This window comes from Maylandia zebra, linkage group LG19, assembly GCF_041146795.1.
Source record: "Maylandia zebra isolate NMK-2024a linkage group LG19, Mzebra_GT3a, whole genome shotgun sequence".
Lineage (NCBI taxonomy): Eukaryota > Metazoa > Chordata > Actinopteri > Cichliformes > Cichlidae > Maylandia > Maylandia zebra.
In genome coordinates this window covers 15,264,610-15,277,054 of record NC_135185.1, presented here as the reverse complement: position 1 = coordinate 15,277,054, position 12,445 = coordinate 15,264,610, and the positions used below count along the sequence as shown (strand labels likewise).

The 12,445-nt window shown below is 40.8% G+C and overlaps 1 protein-coding gene across 4 annotated transcripts in view; it reads right to left on the bottom strand.

Moving 5' to 3' along the window:
* rock2a (rho-associated, coiled-coil containing protein kinase 2a) overlaps nt 1-12,445 on the bottom strand; it is a 47,443-nt gene that overhangs the window by 6,072 nt on the left and 28,926 nt on the right. For all 4 annotated transcript variants that reach the window (XR_001167716.5, XM_076877268.1, XM_004559281.6 and 1 more), the window contains exons 12-31: nt 12,347-12,395; nt 11,804-11,939; nt 10,917-11,008; nt 10,391-10,637; nt 8,521-8,627; nt 7,668-7,827; nt 7,308-7,468; nt 6,941-7,125; nt 6,774-6,843; nt 5,673-5,776; nt 5,302-5,488; nt 4,972-5,065; nt 4,794-4,888; nt 4,461-4,652; nt 4,183-4,351; nt 3,287-3,357; nt 3,114-3,202; nt 2,932-3,010; nt 2,557-2,824; nt 2,229-2,442 (exon numbers count right to left, since the gene is read on the bottom strand). Coding sequence is in view for 3 of the 4 variants with exons in the window: in XM_076877268.1 (XP_076733383.1) it covers nt 2,229-2,442; nt 2,557-2,824; nt 2,932-3,010; nt 3,114-3,202; nt 3,287-3,357; nt 4,183-4,351; nt 4,461-4,652; nt 4,794-4,888; nt 4,972-5,065; nt 5,302-5,488; nt 5,673-5,776; nt 6,774-6,843; nt 6,941-7,125; nt 7,308-7,468; nt 7,668-7,827; nt 8,521-8,627; nt 10,391-10,637; nt 10,917-11,008; nt 11,804-11,939; nt 12,347-12,395 (2,769 nt within the window). In the remaining variant the exon portion in view is untranslated. The remainder of the gene's footprint in view (nt 1-2,228; nt 2,443-2,556; nt 2,825-2,931; nt 3,011-3,113; nt 3,203-3,286; nt 3,358-4,182; nt 4,352-4,460; nt 4,653-4,793; nt 4,889-4,971; nt 5,066-5,301; nt 5,489-5,672; nt 5,777-6,773; nt 6,844-6,940; nt 7,126-7,307; nt 7,469-7,667; nt 7,828-8,520; nt 8,628-10,390; nt 10,638-10,916; nt 11,009-11,803; nt 11,940-12,346; nt 12,396-12,445) is intronic.

Below are 12,445 nucleotides of genomic sequence, written 5' to 3'. Positions count from 1 at the left end.
TGTTAGTTTGATCTCTCTCCAAACAATATTGACCGAACCAGCAGCAAAAGAAGATACAAACGCTTCACATAAACATCGTCATGAATTCACTCTTTTACTGTTTTGCTTCCATTGCAATGCGCAGCTCTCTCTCTCTCTCCCTCTCTCCCTCCCCCTCCCCCCCCCCCCCTCTCTCGAACAGTTTCCCTTTCTTCATTATTCGCTTGCTTGTTACACAAGTCTACTGTTGCTTACAGCGCTGTCGGCCGCTGTTTTTTTCCCTTTTACATTCTTCCGAAAAGAAAACCTCATTTCTGCTGTTCAATACTGAACAAATTGAAACTTTTTAAAATTATTCAAAATGCAAAATGCTTAGCCGTGTCTCTAATAAAACCGCTGTAACGTCAGAGGTAATGTTGATTAATTAATGGTTTTCTTTCGTTTTTGATGTACTGCAGAATATTTTTATAAAATCCCAGGCCAGGAAAATCACCTGCATGTTTTTCTGTGTTTTATCTTCAGCTACTTTGACACAAAGGCATCTGCTGTGATGCTCACACCTTGGATAAAGTCTTGAGAGTGTCAGCTTCCTTTTTATAGATACAAAAATATGTAAATGTCCTGATCTGAATTATATCTCTGACTGTCAAAATTTCCCAGATTTAAATCGAATCGAATCGAATTAAATCGAATCGTGGATCGAATCGATTCGGGACCTTGTGAATCGGAATTGAATCGATTCTAGAAATCAGTGACGATACCCAGCCCTATTCGATACATATGCGTACCGAACCGAAAGCACTGTATCGAACGGTTCAATATCGATACGAATATCGTTGCACCCCTAATGTTTACATTTTTTATTTATTTTTTATATTGCAAACATTTGCACGGTTATCAGTATTTGCACACTATTTTATATTATTTTTTTAAAGTCATTATTTAATACATTGTTATTGTTAACCCTTTAAAGCCAGTCAGAGCAGCACGCTCTGTTTTGTGTAACTATTTTTAAATCCCTGTAGAACCTGAACCATGTAAGCTAGCGCAATAATTTTTTTTGCATATGAAACTTACATCTTATGCCCTCAGCTTGTCCTCGGTCACGGTTTCCTTCCACATAAAGCTTTGCAAAAATTGCATAAAAAGTGCTTGCAGCAACAAAAACATAATATTCCAGAAACACGCTTTGCCGATCCGATCAGCTGTTCGTAACACTTCCCACATTGAAACAGACGTCAGCGCGAACTATCGCATGTCCGCCATTTCCTGCCCGAAACAGGAAGTGATGTCATTTTCACGGAAAATGTAGGTTTTTTTTTTACTTGTAGGCCTTAAAAGCCTATACTGGTGTTTTTATAAGTCATGTTTGAATTTTCTGAATAGTTTCTGGGATGCTTAGAACTCGAACTGCACAGCTGGAAATAGTTTATTTTGATGCTGTTTTCTTTGCAAATTTGCATCATAGGATTGTTTTTGTTTTTCCTGCAGTATATAAAAATTGGTATATCTCCAAAACAAAACTATGAAGACACTCAAAATAAATTTCCTGTGGTGGGAAACTATTTTTTGCAACTTTTTTGTATTTAAGGTTTTGAGGGATAAGCCTCTTAAATTTCCCCAAGTAGAAATATATGTAAAAAAAACAAAAATGATTTTCAATTTTTTTGTAGTTTATTGCACTTGTTTGCAATTAATGTAGTTACTATGGACTTAATGCATACATATTATTAAAATATGGGCTATAACAGTTGTATTGATGTATAGCAACTTGAAATGCTCCCAAAAATGGCACTACAGCATGTAAAAAAAAAAAATATAAGCTCTGACGGGCTTGGTTCTATGGTAGGTCTTAAAGGGTTAAATAAATATCGTCAAATAATCGAGATCTCAATTTCAGTGAAAATAATCGTGATTATCATTTTTGCCATAATCGAGCAGCCCTACACACAACACTCAAAATGCAGAATATATACTAAATACTATAAATAAATATTAAACTTTCTGGATGTAGTATGTTAATCAAATACACAAAAATTTCAGTTTTGAGGCTTTTTAGTCAGCCTGCATTATATAGGTCACTCCACTCACACTGTATGTACCTCAAATCATTAGAAATCTAGCCTGGAGATCCATAAACTGTTATTTGTTTACCTCCTGCACACCACTTTAACTGTCATAGCTAACATAGATGAATCCAAAATCACACCTATAGGTGTCTATTACATAAAATCAGCTTTTTAGTCTACCTGCTCTTGCTGGTGGGGAGCTGTCGACTGGGCCTCCTCATGGACTGGCTGGGCTGAACCTTCATGGAGGTCCGCGGTGAGGAGCGTGCGAACTGTTCTGGGTGTGGAGGCTTTTTGGGAATCTTCTTGACCAACCGGCTCACCCACTTCTGCTGCTCCTCCTGGGACACGGCGAGCAGGAGCAGGTTCTTGGCTGTAGAAATGTCGTAGTTCACTGGTGGTAGAAGAGAAATGTTCAGTAACACTCCAATTCACAAACATTTAAAAACCCACCAATTGTAAGTAAGATCGAAACACAGCTTTCATAGAAACAACAGGAGCGTCCTACCTTTACAGGGGGCGATGATCTCCTCCTTCTTGTCCATGTGATCCTTGTGGCACTTGATGTGGCAACGCCGGCACTCCAGAGCAGGGGGCGGCTTGAACATGTTCCACAGTGGCTTTGTGCAGGCCTCACAGTTGGTGGGGAAGTGGTAGAGGGTGGGAATGAACTCGTGGCCTTTGTGGCAGACGTAATTGGACTTTTCTCCAATGGGATGCGGCTCCACGGGAAACTCTGGCTCCTTTTTGCTTTCACCTTCATTGGCATAAAGAATCTGGAGAGCGTAAAGAGGACATATCTAACTTTTTCAGCCTTCAACAACTCTTTAAACAATCAACATGCTCAAAGAAATAGAACATTTTCAGTAGAGCTAGGGCAGACCTGGAATATCCTGGGAATTTCTTTGGAGTCAGCTCGATACACATCTGTCTGAGTAACAGGTCTCACATGGAAGAGTTTACTGTGTGACAGAAAGGAGTGTTATTTTCTGTTTAAAGCATAGAACGTGTTAATACAAACTGAGCTGTTTTCTTTGCAGAGGTGCCTTCAGGTGTCATACTCACTCTATATCGAGCACCATGTTGGGGATGGACTGCTCTTTGTCTTGCTCGCTGTTGTAGAAAAGAATCTTCTTGCTGCTTACTACAACGTACTGCATTGACAGGACAGAGGTGGTAAGAAAAAAGGTCACACGCTGTTTTGCAGGGTCAAAGCAGTCTCAATGGTTTAGTCCTACCTTTCGCTCCCATCCAAACTTCTTGGTATTGTTTCTGACGGGGAGAGACAGCCAGCCCTCGAGCCTCATTTCTGAGGGCAGAAAGAGAATTTAGATCATTATGGTTTGGTTTGAAGAAATCAACAAAATCACATCACATTAAAGTGAAATATTCTAGTCAGACATTATGCACCTTTATAAAAATGCTCTACTTGAGCATTTAAGCACTTTATATAACACGCCTCATTCCCCCATTCTCTTTATTCTACATCTAAGTGATTTGCATCCAACCTCCACACACATTCACACTCTGATGAAAGTATTCGAGAACAACTCAGGGTTCAGAATCTTGCCAAAGGATGCTTTGGCATGCGCGCTGGAGCAGCCAGGGATCAAATCACCAATCGTCATTAATCTGTGCATAACACACTAATGATAAAATGACTGTATTGGGATTGAAAGTACTTAATTTGAGCTGAATTATAGCGTCTTTCTTCTGAAACTTTCAGAAATTAGGGTTATTCCATTACTCTGACCTGGCATTTTCACACAGGGACAAACAATGCATGTTTTCTCTTTTCCAGATGTTTGTGTGGGAAAAGTCCAGTAGAACAACAGTTTCTGAAATACGCAGACCTGGAACCAACAACCATGCCACGTCACTCAAATGACCTTTCTTCCGATGCTCCATTTGAACTTCAGCAGGTTGTCTTAACCGTGTCTACATACCTCAGTGCACTTAGCTGTTGCCTTGTGATTGTAGGATTAAAGGCATAATTGAGCAGGTGCACTTTGTGACGTAGCCAGTGAACGTAAACATTGTACAAGAAGATGTTTGTAAGTGACCTTAAACCTTAAAGCTGTGGTGAAGACAAACTGTCAGAAATACTTTCTTTGTTTAGTGGCTGAGCTCTTACCTGTGTACGCATCATCAGCATCAAACTCGGGCCCGCTGCTGACGCTGGCGGAGTCCATCGACTGAACACTGAGCGTCTGCAGGAGATTTCTCAGCTGCTCAATGTCACTGTCCTTACTGTCCAGAGCCATCTGCATCTCAATGCGCATCTGGCTCTCATCTGCCAGTTGCTATAGATTAAAATGAGAAGAAATAACATATTGTAAGTGTCGTAGTCAGAGATACAGCAGCAGAGTGTCGTTTCACTGCAAGGGAAAGAAAACTCAGCTGTTCACTTACTGCTTGCATTTCGTTGATCTCCTTCTGATATTTGATGATGGTGCTGTTCAGCTTTTCCTTCTCTGACCTGAGCTCAAGCTGCAGCTTCCTGTTCTCCTTCTCCTTTCGCCGCATGTCTGTGTCGTTACCACGGCGGCTGCCTCCGCCACGCACTTCCTTCCTGTTCATGATCTCTGCCAGCTTATTGACGGCCTGCGGATGGGGATAAGATTCAATCTTAACTTAAGAAAAATGATGGGAAAAAATGTAAATTTTTTTTTGTAAATGAAGGGGAGGATTAGTCTTGAAAGTCTGTCTCTTCATCTTGTGAGTTATTGCTTTAAAAACACCGACCTGGGTTTTTAGCGTCCTCTCGCACTGCAGCTGCTTCTCAAATGCCTGCTTCATCTGGCTTATCTGCTGCTCCCAGTCCTTCGACTTCTCAGTTTCTGAAGAGAACAAAAAAAAATAAATTATGTACCCACACCAAAATATATAATTCTTGTAATAAACATTTAAATGTTCTAATTACCCTCTATTGCCTCCTTCAGTTTGTTGTTCAGTTCCTCCTTCTCATTGGCCAGATTGGCGACATCACTCGTCAGGGTCCTATTAGCTTCTTCCAGCTGCAATGGACAGCAAATACTTTCATATCTGCTCTTTTGTGGAACTATAAACTCAACCTAATCTCACACTATTTTCAGAGCATATTTATTGGGCTTGAGATGCACTGCATTTACACGTCGTGATACTTCCAGGACTGTGGCGAGTTATTCTATTTAACAGCCTTTAAACGTCTAACGATACAAAGACTTTCACCTCAACTCGATCATCTTTATTTCACGCAAACTCAAAATCTCACAGAGCTGATGGTGATGTCCTTCTCAGAGAGCTCCTGGCGATGGCGAGCCATCATCTCCTTCAGCTCCAGCTCCTTCATTATCTTCTCCTTCTCGAGGTCGGAGTACTGCTCCTCAGCGATGGAGCGCGCCAGCTGCTCCGAGTCAGCCTTTGTCAGAGTGATCTCCAGCTGTGCTGCCAAAGAGTCCCTGAGAGGAATAAAAAGAAACGCAAGCCTGAGCAACCCACCACACAAACCACCCGAGTCTCTTATTGGAGATAAATGAACCGAGCCTTACATTCATCATCACCGTTTTTCTGCTAATCATTTTTCGAAGATTAAAGTGGATGAATTTATTTCAAATTGTATCTTCAAACCGAAAAACCTCTCACCTCTCCTCCTGCAGCTCCTGCAGAGACTGCTGCACTTCTTTGTAGAGTTTGTTCCTCTCCTCACATTCCTCCTTCAGCTCACGAACCTGGGTCTTATAGAGAGTCTGGAGAAAAGGTAACAGGTCAAATACGCCCCATACTTAATACATCAACAACAAAACTCTAGATAACTCTTTAATGCCGAAATCTCCAATGGGAGGGCCAGAGAGGTGAGAAAGTTTCCTAACAACAAGCTGCTCCTCCTGACTGATAATGAACATGGTAAAGGAAAGAATCACTCAGGCTTCATGTTGCATACACACTTTGATACATACTGTTGACATTGTACAAAAACATTAGCTAATGGATGCCCATTGAAGTCTTCACCATCATTCAGCTCTTGGAAATGCATAACATACATTGGCTACAGAAATAAAAGGAACCCTCTGATTTTAACAGCCTACGTTCCCATAGAATAAGACTGTGCTACGGTTTATTTACTTTATTTTCTAAGTGCATTATGGAAAATACATTACTTGTTATCCTATATCATCTTTAAACATTACTGGATTATTACGCTTGAACTAGGAAATAACAGCAATGCATTACAATATGGGAAGATGTCACTCCAGTGTAATATAGCTGACTGTTATTTGACAGCATAGTCTGGAGCAGCCCCTGTAGCTCTACTCTATAAATATCAAAGCACCTCTATATTGTGGACGTAAGAATTGCTAGACCCCTACACACAACTGAAACATTTAGTGAGTTGCCTTTACAATGAGTTAAGCTCCAGCTTGGACTTCAACTGTAGCGCTAAACAATTCAGAGCACCTGCAGTTATAGGCAGCAGAGTTGGAATGAGTCTCTGACTCACAGGCAGCTGAATATTTTAAAAACTGCCACAGCAGCGCCCTGATCAGGCTGAAAGGAGTGAAACACAATGTGGACACGGCAGGGAAAAGCTGTTTAGCCAGAAGGAGAGAGGGGACTATTCAGTAGCAAATCAATCAGCAGTTTTTGGCCGCTCAGTCAGATGAATGAAACTATAAAAAGCCTAAAATGCCAAATGAAAGTGTCTTCATTTTCCCATCCACATCTGTGATCAGATATCAGACTTACTGAGAAATACTGCTCAGCCTCTAACTGGTCTTGTAACTCCTTCATTTGTCCATCTGTGTCCTGTCTTTCTCTGTGAAAAGAAAAATGAGTCGATGATTCATAATTTGACCGCATAAGGAGCCTGCAGTGTGCCTGCTGGGAAAGTGTTACAACAAAATGAAACTTACTTGCGCAGCTCCTGGTTCTGCTTCTCCAAGCTGCGCTTAATATCCAGCAGGTGATTAGTTTCCTGCTTGAGCTGCTTCTCGGAGGTTTTCAGAGCACTGAGCTGCTGGTTTTGAGCCTTCAGGTCGTTCTGAGTCAGGTTACGCTTCTGGGTCTCCTGCTCGATCTTCAGTGTCAGGTTCTTCACCTGAAAGAACAAAATGAATTTAATAAAAGTTTTTTACTCGCATCAGCTCTTTTTTCATTATCCTTCTATCCAATTTCAGATATGACACTCTTTACATTAGCTGCTGAAGTAGCTCCTGTTGGTGACATTTGACAGCTAAACCCAAACTTCACTGGTCTCCTGTGCAGAACAGAAACGCTCACCTCCTCAGTAAGGTGATCCTTGTGTCTGCGCAGCTCGTCTAGCTTCTGCAGGGCCTGTTTGTTGTCACAGTCCATCATGCTGCTCTGCTTCTCCAGCTCTAGTATTCTGTTCTCCAGCCGCAGTTTGGCAGCTCGCTCCTCTGCCAGCTTCTGCTCCAACTCTGAATGAGAGTTATTCACTTATATTATTTAATTTCCCTTCTGAAAAGTTAAATCAATAAAATTTCTCATTCTGTACATCTTGTCGCAATCTGTGAACTCAGAGCTGTCGATCAGCCCCAAATTATATAGCTCGAACCCTGAACTCGGTACAAACTGTGAAAGAACAACCTTGTGGAAACAAAAGATCAGAGCCCTTACCCTTCATGGACTCTGACTTGGCGCCCTCGATGGTGACCTTGATCTTGCTCTTGTCTGCCTGCATTGCTCTGGTGGCCTTATGAGAGGCCTCCTCCTGTTCCAGCTCCTGCTGCAGCACCTTCAGCTTGTAGGTCAAATCGATCTCCTTGTTGCTCTTCTCCTGTAGAAAACACACACACACACAGATGTCACATCCAGAGTAAAATCTAGTCAGAAAATTTCACACCAAACGCTTTGAGACCAAGCCCAGAAAGTCGTGTCACTACATGGTGGTTCACATTTATATGTATATTCTAAGGAAGTGCAGTTAGAAATACTCAGTAAATCAATAAGTACACAGTTTCTGAAACAGGTCAGTTACAGTGCTGCAATAAATTAGGCCTTTCTTCTCAATTTCTCTAAGATATTTTAAAGTCAAAAAGCAGGCAGTTATGCAATTTTTAATATTAATCTATGAAAACAAAACAAAGCAAATACTTTGTATTAATCTTCCCGTGTCGACTGGAGTTGTGATTAAAGGTTTGGCAGTCTTTTAAAATAATTATTTGGCCTACAGTGGGCTTGAGTTTGAAAATAGCTGCTGTAAATCAATTATTTGTCACTTTAATCAAAACAAAAGACTTTCCCGATTGCTTTAATAAAATAATAATTTCTCACTGATGTCAAATGACCTGGAACAAACAGTCCAATCATGCTGTCCTCAAATCCAGATGCAGATGTTTCCAAGAAACACTATGATACTACTTTTAACATAACTTTTACTTAATTTGGATCACACGTGAGGCTCAAGTCAAATTTCCAGGAACTGCATCTCAAAGCAAAAAATGTTTCCAGTCAGGATTTTGTGATTTACCTTCTCCAGATCAGTGAGTTTCTCTTGAAGCTGCCTCTTCTCAGTCTCAGCTTTGGATAAAGCCTGTTTCTGCTGACGGGCCTCCTCTTCCAGGCCAGAAATGCGTCCTGCAAGATAAGCCCGCGAGAATCCTCAGAGTTACATTTCACGTACAGATCACATAAAGCTTAACCCAACAGCAAACTATGGCAAACGGTAAATGGCCTGTATTTGTATAGCGATTTACTTGGTCCCTAAGGACCCTAAAGCCTATAAACGTACAGTCGTCAAGAATCTTTATTTCCATTTTCAATACATTATTCCTGTCTCAACTTGTATACGTAAGTCCTTTAATCTTTCTTAACGTCAATTTTATCCCCTCATTAAAGCTCAGTCTGAGGTCCGTCTGCTGTTTCTATTGTAATTTCAATTTTAGTTACTATTATTTTATTATTTGTCCTTTAATTTGTGTATTTATTTTCATGTTTTGAGTTTCTAATTTAGGTCTGGTTTGTTTATTCCAGGTTTACTTGTAAACTAGCATTGTTAATCCCCTGACCTCAACTAAAAAGCACTCCCTCTGATTTAAATGTACTTTACACATACAAGTTACTTGCCTGTTGTTCATATAATGACTCTGGTCAGCAAGCTCGGGGCAGTTCAGGGCAACTACCAAGAGTGTATGTTTAGTTGTTCCAACAGTGCCACAATGGGTTATTTATACACACATATACATCCCCCAGTTACTTGTAGTAAGCAACGGAGGGCAATATTTATATTAATACAAATATTTACATAGTTCAAATGAATTTCAGCTCTTGGACCAACTAGAGGAAGTAGCTCATTATACTGTGCTGTGTTTTATTTGTAAATGCAACACTCAAGTCACTGCATCCGAAGACCTACAAACATTCATAAGGCAGAACTCATGGTTTGTGATGCCCACGTCCTAATTAACGCAGTCAGATAAGAGGTTTTATGTGACAGCTTAAGTAGCCCGAGAGCTGCTTTTAATCAGATTATGGGTGAATTGTTAGCCTTTATGTAAGCACACTCCCTACAGTTACACAAATATTACAAACTGTCCAGGCGCACTGGAGCAAACAGGCCGCTTTGACCCTTCTGTCTTCAAAACATCAGCTATATTTGTTTATCTGACACCTCTGGACAAACTTATTTTTACTAATTCACATCAGCCTTTCTCAAACACACACAGTGTGACTGAACTGGAGTCAGAATCCATTCAGCAAACAGCACAGAGTTATTTAGTCCTGAAAAGCCTCTTGACTGCCCTCAGCATTTGGGTGGCACATTGCTGTTCCTCATCTAGCTGCCCCTTTATTAAACCTGCCATATAAGCTCCAAGGCAAGCAGGAGGAAAACAGAAACTGAACTTCTTTCAGAGGAATGTAATTACATTTCCACCTCATAAAAATACAGGTAAACATATCAGCAGCTACAGATGTGCCTAGAATTATGACTTATACTGACATCCAACCTGAAATTCTGCACAAATCTATTCTTTTGGTTTTCTTTATGCTAAGGTGAGAACCAAGAACAGAGGTGCAGTTTCTTTTTCTGATTGCGAGACGAATTTTGTCAAATTTGGTGGAGCATGAGCGAAAAACTAATACAAGACATTTTGGTGCTCCATGTAAAACTGCTAAACTGAGGATGCTCCAACTCCCTATTCATTGGTTTAGTATTTTATAGGTTTGTAAAGAAGTAGGTTTCACTTTTTACAAACACCATTCTGTAAGATCTCTTTAGATACACCGATGAATACAACATGTAATATTCCTGGTATCACTTTTATTAAGTCAAATAACGCACATAAATGACAACTGTTTGCAGACTTGACAAAGAAATCTTCGTGTGCTGTTTCACCCACCCATCAGGTCAGTGATGGTTTCCGAGCCCTGGCTGTGCTCCCTCCTCTCCGTCTCTAGCGCAGCCTGCAGGCTGATGCATTCCTTCTCCAGACTCAGCTTGCTGCGCTCCAGCAGGCAGCATTTGTCCTGCAGCTCGCGCACGTTGGCCTCCAGCTGCTGCAGCTGCTTGCTGCTCTCAGTTTGGGCTTTGCGGAGTCTCGTCGCCGCCTCCGTCTCGGCCCGCAACAACGTGTTGGCTTCTTCCAGCTAAGAGAAGAACACGTACACAAATCACACCAATATTTTCCCTTTAAAGGACTCCGAGTCCAACAAGGTGACTTGACAAGATCACAGTGATCTTTTCAGTCTGGCTGGACATCAAATATTAGCTTTTACTTTCAGCTGTTGTGACTGTTAATGTATTTGGTTTTACGTCTATTCAAGGCTTTTTATGTTATATGCTTGTAATCTGATGTCACAGAGCTCATCGTCCATGCTGACCACCCCCCCAACCTCACCAAACATACATCAAGGTAGGTAACCGACCTGTTTCTGGAGGTGAATGTTCTTCTCATTGGAAATGTGAGAGTTTTGGTTTCGCTTCTTCATGTCATCCAGCTGGTCTCTGAGGCTGTTGACTGCACAGATCCCAAGAACCAAGACAACAATTATTATGATGAAGTGTGTTTCAAGAAGTGAAATCACAATTTAAAACTGATAAAGTTTATTTAAATGCACCAAGTTCTTCATATACAAACTGTGCAAATGAAATATGGAAACAGAGCTTTAGTTTGGTTTAATAAAGACGCTGGAACCAAAAGTTATACAATATGAATATTACAAAAAAAGCCAGAGCACAGAAGAGAGTAGACCTGATGTGTTTGTATCAGTGTCTTTGTCCAGGTGATGGCAGTATTACCCACTTTATCTCAGTAAAGTCACCATGAATTTATATCATTGCAAAGCCAAAAGAAAACGTAAGAAGTTTCTGACTTTACACAAGAAGAGGGGGGTTGATTTTTACTGGATTCCTGTGTTCATTTTATTCTCTTGCTTTAATGCATCACTGCTGTCGAGTTTGAATCTGTTTCTTAAAACAAATGCATTTAATCAGCCTCATTTTTCTCACTCATGATAGAAGTATTATAATGTTTTGTCTTTTCAGTTCATGTAATCGATCACCTTAAACAAAGCTAACCTGCATGAAGGATGTTACACAAATAAACCGAGAATGTGTGCCGCTGTATTTTTTTTTACTTAAAAGCTAGTTAAAAAGCTTTAAAAGTTGTCTCTTAAGAGAAACGTCTCTTACTAGAAAATATATTTTTCTGTGAAATGTAATCATTTCCAGTTGATAACTGGTGTTTAACTTCCTGTACAAAAGAAGTAAATCTTTTCAGCTCTGCTGCAGAATCCAGTGTGTCTCGTGTCACCTTCGTTCTCCAGACAGCGCTTCCTGTCGGCCTCGCTCTCAGCCTTGCGGTGGCTCTCCAGGCTTTTGTGCTGCAGCAGAGCCTTCTCCCTCTCCAGCTGCCTCAGACTCGACTCCAGGTTCTTTCTGCTGCTCACCTAAAAATCAATCATAAACGCCTTTGTTTAACATCTCCTGCGGGGATGGTTTCATGCTACTGTGATTCCATAATTCACTTTATGAGAAATTATCCCCAGAATCCAAATGGGCTTCAACACAAATTCAATCACAATAGACATTTTAATGTGGCCGTTAGAATTCAGCAGGCGCTCCAGCTGAACCTCCCTGGATACGAGACGCTGGTATTCAACCGGAAAGTGGACAAGTGTGGATAATAAGAATCATTATTCTGGCTCAAATAATAGAGTTTTTGGGAAACGCCCATTAAAATGTGTGAGGAAGAAAGAACTTCTAAAATCCCAGAGGGGTCGTGAACCAGCAGATATTGACGCCAGACAGACACAGAAATATTCAGGTAATTGGATGTTCCCTGTGATTAACTGACCTCTTCCTCAAGTTCTTTGGAGAGCTTTTCCAGACGAGTGGTGGTGGCCCTGCAGAAAAATACAAATGCTTAAAAATAATAATTTGGCCACCGCGCATA